Genomic DNA, 22,385 nt, shown 5'->3' with positions numbered 1-22,385 from the left:
AGGTTGGTGGTGTTTGTGCAGGTGGTAGGGATGGTGGGAGTGACTGTCCAGAGTTTGGTGGTGTTTATGTAGGTGGTGGGGCTGGTGTTATGTTATGTTAAATGACACTTTTAAAGCGCGCTGACACCAGAGGTTTCCTGGCGTTGCATGACAGAGTAAGTAAATGAGTGTAAGGCCAGAGGAGGAGGAATTAGCCTAGAGATGGAAAAAGGTGAGTTTTGAGCAGTTTCCTGAATTGAAGCAGAGTTGGGCTGGACTTGATGGTGAGAGGAAGAAAGTTCCAGTAGGCGGGGGCTAGGTGGGCAAAACGATGACCACCGAATTTCTTGGTTTTGATTTTAGGGGCGGTTAGCAGATGAAGATGGGCAGATCGAAAGTTGCGCGTAAGTCGGTGTGGGGTGATGAGTGTATTCAGAAAAACAGGACTGGTGCAGTGAAGGGCTTTGAACGTAAGACAGCCCAGTTTGAAAGCCGCCCTCTGTTCCATTGGCAACCGGTGGAGTCTGTGAAGCATAGGCTTAGCCGATTGCCACTTGGGAGTTTTGTAAATGAGGCGGGCCGCCTGGTTCTGTTCTACCTGGAGGCAGCGAAGCAGAGATTGAGGAAGTCTATGGTACAGGGAATTAGAAAAATCAAATCTGGATATTACCAGTGAAAGGATGACCTGAACCAGTGAGGTGTGGGGCAGTAAGTCGCTGACTTTGCGAATTTTTCGGAGTTGGTGCATACAAGAGGAAGTCACAGCACTCACTTGGGCTTTGAGAGATAGCTCGCCATCAATGATCACACCCAAACGTTTTACAGATTTGGCCGGGATTGGGGGAGAACCTAGCTCTGCAGGCCAAAATTGCGGGCCCCAATGGGTAGGGCTAAATCCAGGGAGAAGAAGCTCTGTTTTACCAGGATTTAATTTAAGTTGATTATGGTTCATCCACTGTTGGATGTGAATCATGTCGGTGTGAAAGTTGCTGACGGCATTCGGGGAATTGAGTGGAAAGACAATTTGCAAGTTGTCCGCATAATTGTACACTGTAATGTTCCATTGCTGAAGAGAGTGGATCAAGGGCCGGAGGTAGAGGTTAAACAGTAGTGGCGAAAGGGAAGAGCCTTGAGGGACTCCGCAAGACGTGGTGGTTTTGTCTGCAGTGTATGGGCCAAGGCGGACGGCTTGTGTTCTTCCAGACAGGAAGGACTCCGTCCATTGGAGGGCAGAGCCCTGGATGCCTGCCTGTTCGACACGGTGGAGCAAGATGTTGTGGTACACCGTGTCGAACACGGCCGACAGATCCAGCAGTACAAGGGCTTGAGGGATCCCTGCCTTGGCGTTCCTTCTCAATGTGTCAAGAACAGCTAAGATGATGGCCTCGGTAGAGTGACCCGGGCCGAAAACCGGCCTGATTAGGCTCGAGGTGGCCGTATGTCTCAATGAAGTTTGAAAGACAACGGGTGACATGGGCCTCTATTATTTTTGAAAAATGGGTGGTGGGAGTGACGGTCTAGAGGTTGATGGTGTTTGTGCAGGTGGTGGGGGTGGTGGGAGTGACTGTCCAGAGGTTGGTGGTGTTTGTGCAGGTGGTGGGGGTGGTGGGAGTAACTGTCCAGAAGTTGGTGGTGTTTGTGCAGGTAGTGGGGTGGTGGGAGTGACTGTCGAGAAGTTGGTGGTGTTTGTGCAGGTGGTGGGGGTGGTGAGAGTGACTGTCCAGAAGTTGGTGGTGTTTGTGCAGGTGTTGGGGTGGTGGGAGTGACTGTCCAGAGGTTGGTGGTGTTTGTGCAGGTGGTGGGGGTACGTGTTCAGGGTGCTGGTGTGTTTGTGTACCTTGGCCGTGGTGCTGTGCAGTTGGTGTTACAGGTCTCTGGATGTGCTGTACTGCAGGCCAATATGATTGTTCCCCTCCCTGGGTTGGCCATGAAGGGAGACTTTGGATCACTCTCACCATGCCCTCTATCATCTTCATGGCCATGGCATGACGTCTTGCACTCTCTTCCCTTTGGATGGATATCAAGTCAGTCATATTCCCAGACATTTCCTGCCAAGTGCTATCCATCCTATCCAAAGCTTGGCACACCCTGTCCACCCACTGAGGGAATTGGACCATGTCCTGCAGGGACCCTGACATGACTGACAGGGTCGCCCCTATGGCACGAATGTCCTGCCTCACATCTGCCTGTTGTTGATAGAAGTCCTGCTCCCACTGGCCACCGTCGCCACGTGCAGGCCCCCTCTGCAGGTGTCTGCCAGGGATGAGATGAGCAGGTCGAACAACAGGGGGTGTGGCAGGTGGAAGACTATAGGCAGGAGAAGGGTGCCCAGGGGATACCTGCACCACAACAGGATTGGTACTTCCCACAGATGATGGAGAGGGTGGCAGGGATACACTGCGTAGGGAAGAGCGGGTAGGGGAACCTCCATCTCGGTCCCGGACGTGAGGGCTGTGAGGGAGTGATGTCTGTGGTTGGATGAGTGTGACCCCCTGGCTGGTTTGATTTATGCCGAGGACATGGTATTGTTTGTTTGAGAGGAGGCAAGCAAGTGTTGCTTGGCAGAGGATGTGATGCCGTGACGTCAGTATCGTCATCCCCGGAGTCAATGGATATGTGCTCATCATCCTCCTCAAAGTCAACGTCCTCTTGATCTTGAGCCTGCTCTTGGGCATGAGTTGCTGCCGACATTACTGCCTGGAGGATCAGGGGATTCTCACCTCTGATTCCCCGTCTGCCAGCACTGGTTGTCGGTCTGTCAGCCTCTTCCTCAGCATCATCTGAAACACAGAGGTTGCAACCGTATTAGTGATTGCCCAGGTATTACATGTGCTGCCACAACAGGGTTGTATTAACTGTACTTTGCATCAGCAGATGAGGATCATGTGATCTGGTTAGGGTACCACCACAAATGACCGTTCACACCATGGCACTGAGGTGTTACACAGAGATGTACATAATACTAGCTAACTCACCAGCTCCAGCCACAACTCTCTGTCCCTTCGCGTTCCCCCCTGGTGTATCCTGCTGCATCCCCCCTGGTGTATCCTGCTGTACCTGTCTACTTATAGTTGTTGTATACATAGCTGTACAGGGTAGAAAGTACATTCTCAATGCTCTGCATCACCATTTGACAGACAGGCATATGTGACACTCCTAGTTTGTATTTCACTTTGTAAACGACAACTGTTGATTACATGCAGAAGGGGATCTCGATCTCTGTCATGGCTTAGTAATCTAAGCTAGTGACACACCTCATGCCCGATTTACCTGAAGGACAGGTGTGTGACGGTTTCACAGCTGCAGCAAGGATGTCATGCATCCCCCGGGATGTTGTCCGCTTCGGTGGTCTCATCTTGTCAGCACCTGTGATGAGAAATACATGTGCATATTTTAGTACAACAGATTGTAGCTATGAGCCAACATGTCATTCTCATTAACCATTTGTGGATAATCAAGGACGATGAGCAGCATGTTTACCTCATTGACTTTACTTGTGGGCACCTGCTTACAAGCGGCATTTGACAGCTGTTGCATCCATGCAGCACTGACATCAATAAGATGACACATCAACTGACAAACTTGTATGAGAAGGTTACTGATATTTCAAGGAAGGGGATTAATGACCCTGACTCATCTGCATCACACTGATTTCACCTTTACCATTGAGATTAACTTTTATCATGGGCGTAATGTTGTCTGTTAACATGTCAGAAAGGAGTTCATGTATGAGGTGTGCAGTTGTCAGGGACATGATGTTGCCCATTTGTGCCTCTCTACCCATGAGGTCACACAGCTCATTTTTGAATGAGAGGACACAGATTACTAATGTTCATCCTTTGAGTGTTCTCTGTTCCCATACTCCAATTCCAACATCATGGTACTACTTACAAGACAACGGATGGTGTCTTGTGCAGCAGACATCTAAATCTCATATGTCAAACACTCAATTTCACGAATTTCGTCCGTTACTGACCGGTATTGGGCTTTCCAGATGTAGGTGGCATTTTTTTAAAGATTCAGTATTTTACCGAATCGGTAATTTAAGGATTCGGTAAATACCGAATTCTTAACAAACCAATTCGGTAAAATACCGAATCCAGGATGTAGAAAGCACTCAAGTCAGTGCATTCCTCAGTAAAGGATTCATTATTTACCACCAACTAGAAGTTGGTGGTAAATAATGAAAACCCTTGAATAAGCATTTGTTTTGCTTCTCCAACAGTGCCATGTTGCAGACATACATGCCCTAGGCATATATGAAATGAAATAAAATGAAAATAAAATTTATAAAGCGCTACAGTTGCCCTCAGGCGTCCAGGGGCTGTGACAAAAACAGAATTGCCCTCAGGTGAACAAACAGAGATTCTGGTTACTGGAACATAACATTTTTAAGTTGCTTCCGAAAACTGGTTAGGTTGGAATTGCTTCTCGTGTGCAGAGGGAGGGTGTTCCATAGTCGTGATACATTATAGGAGAAGGATCGTCCTCCTGCTCTGGCTTTAAAGATTCTAGGTGTCCTAGCCAGAGATGCAGACGAGGAACGAAGCACCTTGTTGGGCAGATAAGGGGAAATCAAAGAACAGTTGATTTCTGGTCCCATTTTCCAGAATCCTGATGAGCGATGCACAGAGATTTAAACTTTACTCTGTCCTGGACAGGCAGCCAGTGCAACGTTCTTAGCCCAGCTTTTACTGAAGTTCTTCGTGGGACTCCAAGTAGCGCACGAGCAGCACAATTTTGGGCGAGCTGGAGTTTTTTTAAGGTGTAGTCCGGTGCTCCAAGATAAAGGGCGTTGTTAAAATCCAGACGGGATTGAACGAGGCCCTGTATGATAATCTGCTTGGCCTCAAATGGAAGAAGGGGAAGGATTTTTTTAATCACCCTAAGGAGGCCAACGCAGGTTGCCGCCACCTTGGTGGCCTGTATATTGAAACTCAGTGACTTACCTAGCCATACCCCCAGACTTTTGATGTTATCTCTCAGGGCAGGGGCCATCCCCATGCTCACGGGCCATAGCAGCTCCAAGGTGGAGGGGGCCGCCGGGCCCAAAAGCGTGAGCTCTGTCTTATCATCGTTGAGCTTCAAACATGAGCTCATCATCCAACTCCTCACCTCCTCCAAACACACTGCTAAATTGGGCGGTGATTGGAGGTCACTCTTCTGCAACATGTGCACCCATACACAATTGAGGGGTGCAACAGGGTGTCAAAGTGACACCCTGCCACCCTTCAATGTTTCCCCCAATTACCGAATCGGTATTTACCGATTCGGTAATTGACATTCATTCCTATGGGCTTCCAGGCCCATAGGAATGAAATGCAGTTACCGAATCGGTAAATACCGAAACTTACCGATTCGGTAATTTTTTTGGTAAAATTACCTACATCCCATTTGCCTGTTCTTAAATACCGAATCGGTATGATCCGGTATTTAGGAATCGGTAATCTGGGATTACCTACATCGGGCCCTTTATATTTTGTCTTTGGCTGTTCACAAATGTCATATGGTAAAGGTGAATGTCCATTGACAACTCCAATTGTAATGGAGCAAATTTTGCATCTCTGGTTGACTTACATAGCTGGGCACTATTTGTCGCTATGTTGTCTCCTGACAATGTATGCATTTTGACCATCTGCTGGCCAGTGTGACTTTCCAGTTAGTGTGGTTGTCACGCCTTCCTCTGTATGTTGCAGATTCCTCTCAATAGATGCGGTGACCTCTGCTACTGCAGTTGTCTGTGCTCTGGCTGGATGTGTCAATGGGTGAGAATAGAGAAAAGTAAACAAATGGGAAATGTGCTTGTGGAATTTTTCGGGGATTTGCCCATATCTTCTGCGTGCTAGCAGTGTTGTGAAGTACTGCCGCAGACGGGGCATGCAGGAGCAGTGGTGTGTCGGGGATGTAATGGCGTGGCAGAGTGGAAAATGGACAGCAGAACATGTGTATGACATATTTACATCTGATGATACTCTCACCTTCTGCTTTGTGATTTAGGCTGGCACAGGGTGATGTACTTCTTGGAGGATTTGTGGAGGGTTTACAAGCCCCTTGAATAAGATTTACACTGCTGTTGCATCATTTCTGTGACACAACGGTGGTGTACAACAGATGACACATTTAGAATTATTCGCAACATGACGCTTCTATAGGGAAGCGTCACATTGTGAGGCCCTGCGCAACTTTGAACATACGTCTGCTTTGATGTAGCCAGGGTGGGCATTCCTTTGGGATAAGCTGCGTACAAGTGATTTGGTGAAATCTACAAGGTTTTACATAGTCACTTTTCAGAGGCTGCTGCGACGCAGCACCACGCCTGCTTGAAGCAGACGTAAGGAGTGGCGCAGCATGTTAGGTATGGGCAGTGCATGAACATTATTGGAGTTGCATCGCTCTTGCAACACGACTCCAGCAAAGCCCCCCTACACACCATCAGATTCAACACAAATCTGTCTATCCCTGCGTCACCGTCTGAACACAACGCATCCGTGTTTGCACAAGGGTTGAATTGCATGTCACATTGGTACTGGCACTTCCCTGCCAATAATTGTCAATTGCTACTTTATATTTTTTAATTTATTTAGCATTTCCATATAGCATTGCACATTTTCAGTCAATATGAACAGTTATTGAATTTGCAGGGTTGTGTATGTACGGCTGCAGTACTGTGTCCATGTTTTCAAAAGGGGGGAGGGATTTACCATTTCTAATGCAAATATTCTGGGACTAGTGGTGCTACATACAGAGGGTGACACATGAGTCTCTGACTGACTATATTTTTATATTTTTTTATATACACTTTGGACAAGTTCCTTAATACCAATGACAGTGTAACACATACAATCTTTTCATGCACTTTTTCTTTGCGTTCCACTTACCTAGTGCCACGTAGCGGACGCCTCTGACAGGCAGCCCATGGACCAAATGGGGGTGTATTGTTGGGAGGATATCCTTCTCCAGTGTGGTTAGCTGGATGCGGGGTCCATGGCATGCAGCAGGGAGCATCCTGCTTAATTCCATCCTGGAGTATTTCTCCTTCACCCTCTGCCTTTTGTCCTGCCACTTTTTGTTTATGTCCTGTACTGTGCGCCTCTCCTCCTCCATGGCTGAGACAGCAGTGGCTATCTGCTGCCATAGCTCTGCCTTCTGTGCCCCACTGGTGCAGTAGGGTGGGAGTCCATAGAGGCGCTTGTGGTGCCTGACTATGAACTCCACATGCATGGTGGTCTCCTCTGCTGTAAAGTTCCTTTTTCACCTCATTTCCATTTTCTATGACACTGTGAGCGTTGTAGACACATACTCTCTGTGGACAAACGTGTTCCTTCAATGTGTGCTGCTTTTATGTGTTTCCTAGTGCTGGTCAATTATTGCTAATTGGCTTTAGCTGGAGCATGGTGGGGGATGGGAGGCACTGGCAATATTCACCATGGCAAAATGGAGCTGTTGGCTGGGATTGGCTGCAGTGTATCACCTGATCCATGGTGGGGGACGGTAGGCACTTGAACAGGTGTTTACCCTTGGCTAACATGACCAACTGCTAAAAATCGTATCTTTCAGCCCCTAATCGGATTTTTCGGCCTGGTATCGTAAATTATGGCACTATTTCGTAAAATGCGGGCCGGAATCGTAAATTCCGCCAAAGTGCCGTAAATTCCGGCCCGGCGGCAAAAATTACGGCCAGGCGGCGGACGTAAAGTTAGTAGTCGTAAGTTCATTCTGTGAATCCCAAAAGTAGTAAGTGCATTACGTGAATGCCAAAAGTAGTGAGTGCATTCTGTGAATACAAAAATAGTAGTAAGTTTAGGATTTAGTCTTAAATTCATTCTGTGAATTGGGACCCTTATTTGTAGTAGCACATCACAATGCTCGTAAGTGGTGCTCTGTCAAGCACAGCAGTGGGAGTTAGCCACAATTATTTCAAAACACAAAACGCAAGATTGACAGTAGGGGTTTGTAATGCCCAACCCTTGCTGTTTACAGATGAAGGCCGTGCTCTGTGTGGATGGAGCATCCCAGCCCGCTTCACAGGGGCAAAGGGTATAAAGGGCCTTTCAGTCAGTGCTCCTCCTCCATTGGTTTATTTAAGCATCAAGCATACTCTGGTTCCTCACACTACAACTTACAGCTTGTGTCAATGCCTCAGATTGCATCATCGACCAGATCTCTTCTTCTGTGAGGGTCACCAATTTACCCAATCACCTCTTCACAGCTTCCTAATAAGAAGTTCACTTCCAGCAAGAGCTGGTGTGGCTTTTGTTGCTGGGACATGCTTTGATTTTTATCATTTTGCCACTTTTAGCATATTGGGTATATTTGCAAAAAAGATAAATAGCCAAGTCAATTCAGTGCTTGCCAAGGCTACACCTATTTGTAACCTCACTATCCTGCAGTATTTTTTTATTACACTGATTCAACAATTTGGGTTGTTAGGAGACAGCAGTACATAACTATTTTTAGAGATGTTAATATGGATATAAACATGGACCACTGGGGATTTTAGTAATAATTTTTTTGCTATTGCCAAGAGTTATTAATTGTTTTTGGAATATTAGTATGTGAATTCTTTATGTATTTCTTTGCAGCCCTGATGACATTCTTTTAAATGATGAAGCACGTTGGATGGGCTGGCCCATTGATTATGAAAAGTGGAAAATTAAATTAAAGAAGAAAATTATTCTTATACCTAAAAAACTAACCGTTGATTTTGAAATGTAATGACTTTTGATAGTGTGATTTAGGACTAAACAAAGATTTGAGCACTTCCTTCAGTTTTGATATTGTTCCTAGATTGGTTTCTTAAAATGTTCTTTCAAGCTGAGCCCCAGGTGTCAAGCACTACAAAATGATTTGAAATTATAACCTGTGTGATGCGTTAGTACCATTGCTGCATTGTTTTTTCTATTTGTGACTACCTCCACTTCCTTTAGGGTCCCCATACGCCTTCAAGGGGTATAAGCTATATTTGTTTTTTTACTTACTAGATTTTTCTCGCCTCACCATCGCTCATGGGCCCGGATGGGTTTTTGCCTGCCTCCCACTCTTCCATAGAGTCCCTACTTCCCATGGGCCTAAAAGGGGGTTTTGCCTGCCTCCCTCTTTCCCATGGACTCTCTACTTCCCTTGGGCCCCGGCTAAACACAAAGTTAGCCTTTCCGTTGTAATGAGCAGCAAAGACAAATTGTTAGTTCTCTACTGCTAAGCATTGATTATGATGATAGCTAATGTTACATTGGTAAGAATGCCCACGACTCACTGACTTCCTGACTCATATCTATTGCCAGTAGGTGCACTGGCCATCCTCTCATGCACAATACTGAGACAAAGTAAAGTCTGGGAGTAGCTGACAGTAGCTGAATGCAGCAAATCCATAAAAGAAAACTGCCCCAAAGAAGGAGGTTCCTGCCAATAAAGTGGACACAGATGAGAAAAAATAGGCTCTTTCCACAGCCGCCCTAATCTTCTGCAATCCTGAAGTACCTTCTGCACTCCTCCCTGGGCAGGATGAGGCTGGAAGAATCAATCAATCAATCAATTTGTAAAACGCGCTACATACCCCTGAGAGTCCAAGGCGCTGGGGTGGGGGGGGCTGCTACTGATTGAAGAGCCAGGTCTTGAAAAGTCTTCTGAAGGCAAGCAGGTCCTGGGTCTGTCGTAGGCTCGTAGGGAGAGCGTTCCAGGTCTTGCCGGCGAGGTAGGAGAAGGATCTGCCGCCGCCGGTGGTTTTCCGGATATGATGAACTGTGGCGAGGGCAAGGGTGGTAGAGCGGAGGTTGCGGGTGGTGGTGTGGAAGCTCGGTTGTTGAGGTATGTTGGTCCGGTGTTGTGTAGTGCTTTGTGTGCGTGGGTGAGGAGTTTGAAGGTGATTCTCTTGTTGACCGGTAGACAGTGTTGGCTTCTCAGGTGGGGTGGGATTTGGCTGCATTGGGGGACGTCGAGGATCAGTCGTGCCGAGGCGTTATGGATTCGTTGTAGTCATCTCAGGAGCTTGAATGTTCTTCCTGAGTAGAGAGCGTTCCCGTAGTCGAGTCTGCTGGTGATGAGGGCCTGCATGACGATTTTTCTCGTGTCGGGAGGGATCCATTTGAAAATCCTGCGGAGCATCCGGAGGGTGTTGAAGCAGGACGCGGAGACGGCGTTGACTTGCCTGGTCATGGAGAGGGTGGAGTTGAGGATGAACCCCAGAAGGTTGATGCTCAGGTCAAAGGCACCAGCAGCAAAACCTAAGCCCATCTCTCTCTGATCTGCAGTGACTGCGGTCTTGAAAAACAGTGACTCTGAAATAGAATTGTTCTATCTAAAGTTAGAAACAGGAGTCACAGCCTGCAGCGCTCAATATAATGGAAGGAGGAGCAGAGCAGGATGTTGAGCTTGCTGCAGAGAAGAATTTTGTCATGTCTGCTCTCGCACTAGGAACATCAGTTTGTGATCTCCGGCAAGGAAAAGAAATAACATTCCCTCCCCTTATTCAAGACACCCTTCTGATTGTCCGCAGCCCGCAACCTCAGACAGTGGATCGACGACTGCACCAACACCCTCGCCATGCTCAAGAAACCCTCCAACAGCCACGCCAGCAAGAGAGCCACCTGGTTCACCGACAAACTCCAGACCTTCAAACGCGCATGCTGGAAACTGGAGAAAATATGGCTCCACGAACGCACACTGGACAACCACGCAGCCCACAAGGACGCCACCCGCAGACATCACCACATCATCAGACTAGCCAAGAGATACTCCTTCAAAGACCACCTGGATAACAACTAACACAACAACAAAGAGCTCTTCAGCATCGTAAAGGAACTCTCCAATCCCAGCGCCAACACCAACGACATCCCGCTCTTGCAAGAACTGTGTGATTTACTAGCCATCTTCTTCCATCGCAAGATCGCTGACATCCACGACAGCTTCAACACCACGACCGCCCCGACTACACCAGACTCCACCTCCCCTGTGAACACCACCAGCGCCATCAGCCTGACCTCCTGGTCCAACGTCAATGACGACAAGACACGCAAGGTCATGAACTCCATCCACTCAGGATGTCCGTCAGACCCATGCCCACACCACGTATTCAACAAAGCAGGCGCAGGCATCGCACCCCAACTATAGAAGGTCATTAACATCTCCGTCGGAACAGCAACATTCCCGGAAAGCTGGAAGCAGGTCGAAATCAACGCCCTCCTTAAGAAGCCCTAGGTAGACCCCAAGAACCTCAAGAACTTCCGGCCCATCTCCCTGCTCCCGTTCCTTGCAAAGGTCAACAGCAACTGGCCCGCCACTTGGAAGACAACAACATCCTGGACCCATCCTAATCCAGATTCAGACAACACCACAGCACCGAGACAGCCCTCGTTGCCACCACTGACGAAATCAGTCGCCAACTAGACAATGGCGAAACATCAGCCCTCATCCTCCTGGACCTGTTGGCCGCCTTCGACATGGTCTGACATCGCACTCTAAAGACATGCCTCCTAGAAGCCGTAATCCAAGAGAAGGCCCTTGACTGGACCACGTCCTTTCTCTCCGGCAGAACTCAGAGCGTCCGCCTCCCACCCTTCCAATCCGAAGCCACCAACATCATCTGTGGCGTCCCCCAGGGCTCAGCCTGACTCTGTTCAACATCTAAATAGCCCCCCTCACCCAAGTGGCCTGCCATCATGACCTCAACATCATCTCCTACGCCGATGACACCCAGCTCATCCTCTCCATCACCAAGGACCAACACACTGTCAAAACCAACCTTCACGAGGGAGTGAAGGCCGTCGCCGACTGGATTAGAAGCAGCCGTCTGAAGCTGAATTCGGACAAGACGGAGGTCCTCATCCTCGGACCCACCCCCTCAGCCTGGGATGACTCCTGGTGGCCGACCACACTGGGAACAGCACCAACACCCACCGACCATGCACACAACCTAGGAGTCATCCTCAACTCCTCCCTCTCCATGTCTAAGCAGGTCCACGCTGTCTCCTCTCCTGCTACAACACCCTATGCATGCTCCGCAGGATCTACAAGTGGATCCCGACCGAAACAAGAAAAACAGTTCCACAGGCCCTCGTCAGCAGCAGACTGGACTACGGCAATGCACTCTACCCAGGAATCCCAGCCAAAAACCTATGACGACTACAACGCATTCAAAACGCTACCGCCCAACTGATTGTCAATGTCCCCCGCCACATTCACATCACCCCCCACCTGAGAGACCTACACTGGCTCCCCGTTGACATGAGGATTACCTTCAAGCTCCTCACCCACGCAGACAAAGCACTCCACAATGCCGGACCGGCCTACCTGAACAGCAGACTCAGCTTCTACACCCACACCCGCCTGCTCAGCTCCGCCGGCCTCGCACTCACCACTGTCCCCCGCATCCAACGAATGAACTCCGGCGGCAGATCCTTCTCCTGACTTGCCGCCAAGACCTGGAAAACCCTCCCTACCCACATACGACAGACCCAATACCTACTCGCCTTCAGAAGATTCCTCACAACCTGGCTCTTCGAGCAGTGGCAGCTTCCCCCCTCCCCTCAGCGCCTAGGGACCCTCACAGGTAAGTAGTGCACTCTACAAGTACTCTGATTGATTGATTGATTGATTGATTGATGGTCTGGATAGGGATTGGAACCCATCTTAGAACCACCACAAAAAATAAGAGAAAAATATGGTTCCCAAAATACTTGGAACTTAGGAATGTGAGACATGTTGGCCCACATTCATCATTCTTTTCACAGAGCGCAATGCAGGAAGCAGGACTGATTCACGTTTAACATCAAAAGGCTCCTTCCTGTCCGTTCCTAGCGCTCACACACTTTTGGCTGCATAGCACCAATGCAGGCACCCTTGCATCATGGTGCAAGGGTGCCTGCATTGCAGGCAGGACTGTTTTCATGCGGAAGGGACACTTCCTACACGAAAACAATCCTGAGAGGCATGTTCCTCTTTTTAAATGTGTTGTAGAATGTGGTAAAAATCAGGAGAAAGACGTATATTTCTCCTTCTTACTCTTTACCAGGGGAGACATCGCATATTAACGCATATCCAGGTTTACCACTAATGGTAAATCCGGGAATACACCAAAAACCTAGGACTCGATGACGGGGAACACCGATGCTCCACCCATGGACCGCTCATGGACCACCCATGCTCCACCCATGGACCGCCCATGGATAGCCCATGCTCCACCCATGGAACGCCCATGCTCCACCCATGCTCCACCCATGGACCGCCCATGGACCGCCCATGCTCCACCCATGGACCGCCCATGGACTGCCCATGCTCCACCCATGGACCGCCCATGCTCTACCCATGGACCACCCATGGACCGCCCATGGACCGCCCATGCTCCACCCATGGACCGCCCATGGATCGCCCATGGACCGCCAATGGACCGCCCATGCTCCACCCATGCTCCGCCCATGGACCGCCCATGTTCCATCCATGCTCCGCCCATGGACCACCCATGGACCGTCCATGCTCCACCCATGGACCGCCCATGCTCCACCCATGCTCCACCCATGGACCGCCCATGGACCGTCCATGCTCCACCCATGGACCGCCCATGCTCCACCCATGCTCCACCCATGGACCGCCCATGGACCGTCCATGCTCCACCCATGGACCACCCATGGATCGCCCATGGACCGCCAATGGACCGCCCATGGACCACCCATGCTCCACCCATGCTCCGCCCATGGACCGCCCATGTTCCATCCATTCTCCACCCATGGACCACCCATGCTCCACCCATGCTTCACCCATGGACTGCCTATGCTCCACCCATGCTCCACCCATGGACCACCTATGGACCGCCCATGCTCCACCCATGGACTGCCCATGGACTGCCCATGCTCCACCCATGGACCGCCCATGCTCCACCCATGCTCCACCCCTGGACCGCCCATGCTCCACCCATGGACCTCCCATGCTCCACCCATGGACCGCCCATGTTCCATCCATGCTCCACCCATGGACCACCCATGCTCCACCCATGCTCCACCCATGGACCACCCATGCTCCACCCATGCTCCACCCATGGACCGCCCATGGACCACCTATGGACCACCCATGCTCCACCCATGGACCGCCCATGCTCCACCCATGCTCCACCCATTGACCACCCATGCTCCACCCATGGACCGCCCATGGATCGCCCATGGACCGCCAATGGACCGCCCATGGACCGCCCATGCTCCACCCATGCTCCGCCCATGGACCGCCCATGTTCCATCCATGCTCCACCCATGGCCCACCCATGCTCCACCCATGCTCCACCCATGGACTGCCTATGCTCCACCCATGCTCCACCCATGGACCGCCCATGGACCACCTATGGACCGCCCATGCTCCACCCATGAACCGCCCATGGACCGCCCATGCTCCACCCATGGACCGCCCATGCTCCACCCATGCTCCACCCCTGGACCGCCCATGCTCCACCCATGCTCCACCCATGGACCTCCCATGCTCCACCCATACTCCACCCATGCTCCACCCATGGACCGCCCATGTTCCATCCATGCTCCACCCATGGACCACCCATGCTCCACCCATGCTCCACCCATGGACCGCCCATGCTTCACCCATGCTCCACCCATGGACCGCCCATGCTCCACCCATGGACCTCCCATGCTCCACCCATGCTCCACCCATGGATCACCCATGCTCCACCCATGCTCCACCCATGGGCCGCCTCCCTGGCACAAAGTTGCCCAGGGCAGCCATTTGCTCGATCTTACATTACTCCAAATGTATCCATGCAGCGCCATGTGCAATGGCCTTGTATGGCTTGATAAATCCCACTTAGGGGTTGAGTCGCCCTTGTGTGGCGCAAGGGAAATACAGATCCTTGATAAATCTAGCCTGCTGTTCAAACAAAACCATTTGCTTCCAACTTTTCATAACCTCAAAACCCTCCACGGTCACCTGTTCTTTAGGCTTTGGCATGATAGGAAGTCTCTCCTTTCCAATGTTGAAATTCCTTACATTCAGGCCACAAGAGAAGTACATGGCAGAATGGACATTTTCCCAACAAAGTTCATCATGGTAAGCCAGGTGGGCATTTTGGTACCAGGGCCAACAGGGCCACCTGAAAAATCAGTATCCAAATGTGTGGACAGAGTACATCAAAAACAATAAAATATTTTGTTTTGTGCATCATTCAATCTCATATACTGTAATAGCTGCATTTAAAAAAGCCTCTAGTCATATCCAATATCCACATACTCTGTGATACCATCCTAGGATAACTAGCCTCCGATTAGCATGTCCGATTAGCATGTCGTGCCCTTCCGAAAAGTAATAATGACATTAGTTCAATGGCTTGTTCTGTGTCTCCCTCACCAAGGTCCCAACCACTGTCAAATCCAATCTACACGAGGGAATGAAGACCAGTGCAGACTGGATGAAGGCTTACTGGCTGAAACTGAACACAGACAAGACAGAAGTCCTCATCCTCAGATCCACCCGCTCCGCATGGGATAACTCCTGGTGGCCAACCATACTGGGAGCTCCCCTGACATGCTCCTACCACCCACGCAACCTGGAGTTCATTCTGGACTCAATGCTCTCTATGACCAAGCCAGTCAACGTTGTTTCCTCCTCCTGCTTCAACACCCTTCGCATGCTCCACAAGATCTACAGATGGATCCCCACGAAACAAGAAGAACGGTCACCCAAGAACTCATCAGCAGCAGGTTGGACTACGGCAAGGCCCTCTTTGCAGGAACAATGACTACACTCCAGAAGAGACCCCAATGCATACAAAACTCCACAGCGTGCCTCAGCCTTGGACTCCCTGGCCACAGCCAGATCACCTCCCACCTGAGAGATCTGAATTAGCTCCCGGTCAACAAGAGGATCACCTTCAAGCTCCTCACCCATGCTCACAAGGCACTCCACAACGCCGGACCAGAATACCTCAACGAATGACTATCCTTCTACACTCCGAACCGACAGCTTCACTCCGCTGAAATCACCGTCACCACCATCACACGCATCCACCGAACGACCACCAGCAGCTAATCTTTCTCCCACCTCGCCGCCCAGACATGGAACACCCTACACACCCCACCTGCTGATCTTCAGGAGACTACTCAAGACCTGGCTGTTCGACCAGTAGCTTCTTACCCCCACTACTCCACCCCCTCAGCGCCTTGAAACCCACACGGGTGAGTAGCACGCTCTACAAATGTTTTGATTGATTGATTGTGACGTGGTGTGGCTGGTATGCAGTAAGTTATTACAGAAAACCTTTTATCCTGTGCAATTGACTGTAAAACATAATTAATGTATACACAGACAACTTCACATCCAAAAATAAAATATGATAATAACTATACTCTAAAGTAAATTACATATTCAGAGTCAACTTAAAAAAATATTTCAACTTAATTTAACTCAAAGAATCTTCCCCAATAATGAATGTGTCTGTTCCACTTGGCAGCTTCTGTTTCCCATATCCATTCTGCCTCAAACCACCCCATACAGAGGTTAGCATAGGATGGTGGGAACCTGATGCCCAAAGTTGTGCAACGCCCCTGTCTACATTTATCTCCAATTAAAAAGGAAGACATATTTTCTAGTATGAAATGACTCATTGAAATCAACACATCCATATGTTCCAAAAACGCTATGGGCCTTGCGCTGAGAACATGTTCAAAGCCTCCATTCCATTCTCATGAGTAATATTGGTGCATAAAGTACCATTCCAGATTCCCAAACAAGATCACAGAACATGTTAAGATTTTGCTTTGTGTTTTAAATATATGAGGGTAGGGTCATTTCAATTGGTCTTAAAGACGCATCTATTAAATCTCTTTTCTGTGGGGCCTTCAATACTCGCTATGATTGTCCTACCCAGTGGAAATGGAAAGCTCTTATGAATCTTTGGGAGAGTATACAAGCACGGATATCATCGTCAGTCCACCAATAGATAATATTATTCATCATCATTTGAAAGTGTCTTTATACACCAATATTACACATAAAAATGGAACTAGGGCCTTGAAACTGTGTACTAGGGCTATACTACCCATCACTTTCAAAAGGAGATGATTCATCCATGAAGGTCATTGTTTACTCTTGCACAGATATTTTTGGAAAATTTTAAATTCAGCCGAACTCCTAACCTGATTTTACTCAATTCGCTGGTGCATATTTATCTAACAGTTACTGCATTCTAGAAGAAGATCACTCTGTTCCTATAAGAAACATTTATAGAGGGAGGGAATCATAGTTGGTGGTCTACAGTCCTTCAGTGATGGGTGGTATCCACTGCCCAGAGCTTTGGTGAGTATTCAGATTGGTGCTTTCAGGAGAACTGCTTGAGCAGATGTATGCTCGCCTCAATGACAGTGATGGACTTTGAGGAAAGACAACATCTTCAACGCTGCCAGTCATGGTGGACCACCTTACCAGGTGCATATCACTGCTAGCCTCACACCTCCAGCACGTGATCGAGAAGGCTGGTTTATCGTTCCGCTTTTGATGGATTAGGCCAAAGAGCGCCGTCCTTGTGTTCGATTGGACATTGCAGAGCTCAGTACTTCATTAGCTGGGTCCTTCAGTCATTAATCTCTGGCACAGTAAGGCAGGTTCTAAGCATGCAAGGTAATCAAACTCTGCTCATTAGGTAGGACCAAAAGCACAATATTTCTCTCTAATCCTATGAAACTAGTCCTCATCCCTGAATTCTGCCCTTAGTCTGGTACTCCCTCTTCCGGGATGTACAGAGCTTCTCTCCGTTGAAAGGTTTGAATTGGATAATCATGAGTGCCTCACTTGTATCCAGTTCTGGAGAGAGCTGGCTCCTCCCAATGTCCAATTGAAGCCAAAGTTCCCCTTCAACCTTCGGTAAGACCTGATACTCACAGGGTTGATTTCTCCTTCCTCATAGCCACTTCTACATGGCAAGCATTAGAGGGGAACCTTGACTTGCTCCTTGTTTACTATGGGGGGAGTGTGATTATCTCTATCACATATCACTGGTTGTGGAGCATCTGCTCAGTCTTTTGTATGACACATGTGGTATTTTGGTCAGGCCACCTGGGCCAATGTCTTTACTCGTCCAGTGATGTTCAGATCCAGAAGCAACAGTCAATAGAGTTACAACCCTGGCAGGGGGATAGTGGAACCCTAACCATAGGAGAAGTTGGGATTCTATAATGAGCAATACCACTACCATGATAAGCACTAATCAGGTAACCTGTGACTTGTGTCTCTTTCAACAAAAATAATAGAGAGCTTACCAGAAGAGATGAAATGACTGCAAGCAGGTTGGCAGGTAGACTTTACACCAGTGACTTTCATTTTTACAGTACTCAAAATGTATGCAGGTGGAAGCCATGAGAGTGGATCAAACTAGCAAGTGAATGGCATCGGTGTTTGGGGATAGCTCAGTGAGATGATTGCCTAGTGGTTTTGTGAGCTCAAAACTCACTGCTAACTCATGTGGTGATCAACAACATACACATTTTAGTTCTTTCGAGGTTAACTCAGGCTTCTATTCTTCTATGGGCAGCAAACTGATTATATTTTAATTGAGTAAAACTAGCACCTGCTGTAACCGCTTATATACTGCAGAAGGATGCTATGAACAACTGAAAAATAACAAATTATACTATTATTTGAGAATGTCTCTGGCTCAATCCTGTAATGGTTCTCTCCCTATCTGACCAACTACCATGAACTCATGCAAGATCCAAGAAACATCCTGCCTCCTGCAGGAGAACCTTAGTGCCTGCCTCCTGCAGGAGAACGTTAGTGTTCCTTCCTCTCACCTGTGATCGACAACCACTGCATGGAACCCTTCGGATCCAGACACAAAGATAGCAACAGCAAGATCCATCAATACATCAACAAAACTTAACTCTACTTCATTGGAGAAAGTCATTTAGTGACAGCAACATCCCCCTCCCCCCATCTATTCCATGTGTTTAATTTTATGTAAGTTGTTATTTGTTAAAGGATCATGTGACCCACACAAAAACCCAACAATCACGCATACATATATATAAACTCTTCACAGGTCCGTGCTTGTGAAAGCATGATTAGTGATGTAGGTACTTACTCTGCACAGTACCAGGGTGGATAGTAAAATCCTGAGAGGGAATCCCCCACAAAAATATTGAGTGTGTTTATCTGCATGACTCCTCCCACCAGGAGGTCTCCCTCCTTGTAGTAGGCTGGTTTATCGCTGCTGCTTGTCAAGGTACAGCCGGGAGTGTAAGGTGAAAATTCACAGGAAGAACAAATGATGGTGATGGAGTAAAAAGCAAACCACAGGCACATTGTGACTTTAACAAGGGTGTGATCAGAACATTGTTTGCTGGTAGTTGTTTCAATCATGATTCAGCAGCAGGAAATCCAAGCTTGTATCTTCTGTTGCTAGCCAATGATCAATGTCTCCTGACTGGATCTCTGCCCGGTGTTATCAGGAGTGCTCTCACCAACATCATTGAAGCTGGAAACACAAAGAGACATGCGGGGACTCACACAAAGGCACACAGAGGAAGGAGAGTGCCACATTCTGCTGTGTTCTCCATTCTATGGTTACCTCAAGTCCAACAAAGTCCTAAAATGTGAGGCACAATCATTGTTATATTGCTAACCAGGCATTCTTCAGCCATATAAGCGTGGAGAAGTGTGGCTCAATGGTTAGAGCGGCAGACCCTGATGCAGAGGTCTGGCCTGGGACCAGGGTTCAATTCCCGCTTCGGCGGCTCTTGGATTCAATCTCCCCGGACCTGATAATTCTCGCCTTGGTGCCTAGTCTAATCATGGGTCCCACTCTGTGACTCTGGGCAATAGCTTGCTTAATCTCCACAACAGCCCCCGCAGCACTTGGATGCCTGGCTTCACCTTGGGGGTGCCCAGGAGTGGACAGCTCACAGGAAAGCCAGGAAGGATTCCACAGCGGTATGAATACAGTGCTACAAGACCTCAGGTTAGAAGTGCGCTATATAAATACAAAACACATTTACATAATTGACTTGTCCAGGAGGAGGCATCTTCATTGTCCACAAAGGTGTACTCAGACTGACCAAGCACTCAAATAACCCAACAGCATCTATTGAACACCTCCACCTCCAGATCCAACCCCAACACTACCCTCTATGGCACCCTGGTCTACAGGCCCCCCGGCCAGACCCCCCTTCAGCGCACCCCTGGTTCTCACATCCACCGACAACATCCCACTAAGAGACCTTACCTTCAATCTGGACAACACCTCCCTCCTGGAGAAACTTGCCAACATTGGACTTAAGCAACTAGTCCCCGCACCGATCCACACAGCCAAGAAATGTTCAACCCCATTTTCTCTACAAGCTGGAACATCACCTACAGCCACACCACCATAGTCTCTTGGACTGGCCACAATTGCATACATCTCACCTTTACTATGCCCACAGTGCACCACCGCCAACATCATCCCCCCGGTCGCAGCTGGATCAAGGCCACCCAAAAACTTCTCAGCAAACCACTTCACATGCCCATGGATGCCAACACCGCAGGACATAACCTCCACTTATGAATCTCCAACTGCCCCGATACCCTGGCACCCTTCATGAAAATACCAGGCAAACCACACTCCAAGAAGGCCAGTTTGTTCAATCCCGCACTCCACGTGTCCAGACACACCTCCAGACGTCTCCAGAAGAGATAGAGGCTAAACAAAACCCCAGAAACTCATTCAAAGCTCAAATCCGCCATGAATGTACAGCACTGCCTCCTGAAAACTACTAAGAAGGTGTCCCTCTGAGATAGATCAATGCTAACGTACACAACAGCAAAGAACTCTTTGCCATCAACAAGGAGTTCACCAGGCTCAACAGCAAGACCACAGACAGGCCCCCTCCCAAGTCCTTTGTAAGAAGCTCTGTACCTTCTTCCACACAAGATCAGGAAGATCTATGACAGCTTCGACACCCCACACCTGCCACCATCGCACACAACCAAGCCACACCCAACACACCATGCTCTGCAGGACCACGCTCGCAACAGAGGACACACTCAAGACCATGAAGAGCATCCACTCAGGTACCCTGATGGATCCCTGCCTGTATCACATCTTCCACAGAGCAGCCGTCGCCATCACCGCCCAACTTTACTGGACTATCAACTGCTCCATAGAAACCACTGCCTTCTCCGACAACTGGAAACACGCCGAGATACCCTGCTGAAGAAGCCATCCTCAGACGTGAAAGACCTCAAGAACTTCAGACCGATCTTTCTTCTCCCATTTCCCACTGAGGTCATAGAGATGGCCATCAACGCCCAACTCTCTGAGTTCATCGAAGTGAACTACATCCTGGACAACTCCCAATCCAGCTTTAGAGGCAACCCAGCACAGAGACTACACTCCTCGCTGCCACAAATTACATTTTGCTCCATCATTGACTGGTGTGAGGCTGCAGCCCTCATCCTACGAGACCTCTCGGCCGCCTTCAACATTGTCCCCACTGCACCCTATTCACAAAACTCAATGACTCCGGCATCCACAACAAGGCGTTGCAATGCCTTCCTCACCAGCCGGACCCAGCGAGTAGGACTACCTTTATTGCTCACAGAAGCCACAGTGATCAGCTATGGAGTTCCAACCTCTTAAACATCTACATGGTCCCCCTCGCAGCCATCTTCAGAAGCCACACACTCAACATAGTTTCCTATGTCAATTACACCCAGCTGATCCTTTCCCTTACCAATGAACCCACAACTGCCAGAACCAACCTCCACAGAGGAATTAAGGCTGCTGCTACCTGGTTGAAAAACAGCTGCCTCAAGCTCGGCATCGTACTAGACTCATCACTCAATATGAAGCACCAAATCAACTCAGTTTCCTCAACCGGCTTCTATGCTCTCAGTCTGCTTTAAAAGAAATTCAGATGGATCCCCACAGAATCCAGAAAGATGGTTACCCACGTAACCATCACCAGTAGACTCGACTACGGCAAAATGCTCTATGTCGGCATCACCCAGAAACATCTCAAGAAACTACAGAATAGCCAAAACTGCCACTGCCAGATTGATCCTCTACATCCCCCGCCACAGCCACATCATGCAACACCTCCAACAACTCCACTGGCTCCCAGTCAACAAGAGAGTCACTTTCAAGCTCTTCACTCACACCTACAAAGCTCTATGTGATGAAGGACCAACATCCCTGGGCCACCACCTCACATTCCACGTACCCGTCAGACAACGCTGGTCCTCCCAGCTCACCCTCGCCTTCATCCCCAGGATCCACAAGACCAGAACCAGAGGAAGGTCATTCTCCTACTTTGCCAATAATACCTGCACTTCAGACAATCTCTATCGCTGACCCAATTCTTAAAGGACCTCAAGACATGGCTCTTCAAATGATTCTCCATCCAGACCGACTAGCAGCCCCCTCCTCCAGCACGTACAGACCCTATCCA

The 22,385-nt window shown here is 48.9% G+C and overlaps 1 protein-coding gene across 1 annotated transcript in view; it reads right to left on the bottom strand.

The window, feature by feature from the left end:
• LOC147725231 (extracellular calcium-sensing receptor-like) overlaps positions 1 to 18,862 on the bottom strand; it is a 117,044-nt gene extending 98,182 nt beyond the window's left edge. Inside the window, exon 1 of the mRNA XM_086918218.1 lies at positions 18,750 to 18,862. Within this exon, the coding sequence (XP_086774344.1) occupies positions 18,750 to 18,862 (113 nt within the window). The remainder of the gene's footprint in view (positions 1 to 18,749) is intronic.
• Between the last annotated feature and the right edge of the window lie 3,523 nt (positions 18,863 to 22,385).

Source organism: Lissotriton vulgaris, chromosome 4_1, assembly GCF_964263255.1.
Source record: "Lissotriton vulgaris chromosome 4_1, aLisVul1.2, whole genome shotgun sequence".
Taxonomy (NCBI): domain Eukaryota; kingdom Metazoa; phylum Chordata; class Amphibia; order Caudata; family Salamandridae; genus Lissotriton; species Lissotriton vulgaris.
Note: the sequence above shows the minus strand (reverse complement) of the source record. Positions and strands in the feature narration are given on the sequence as shown.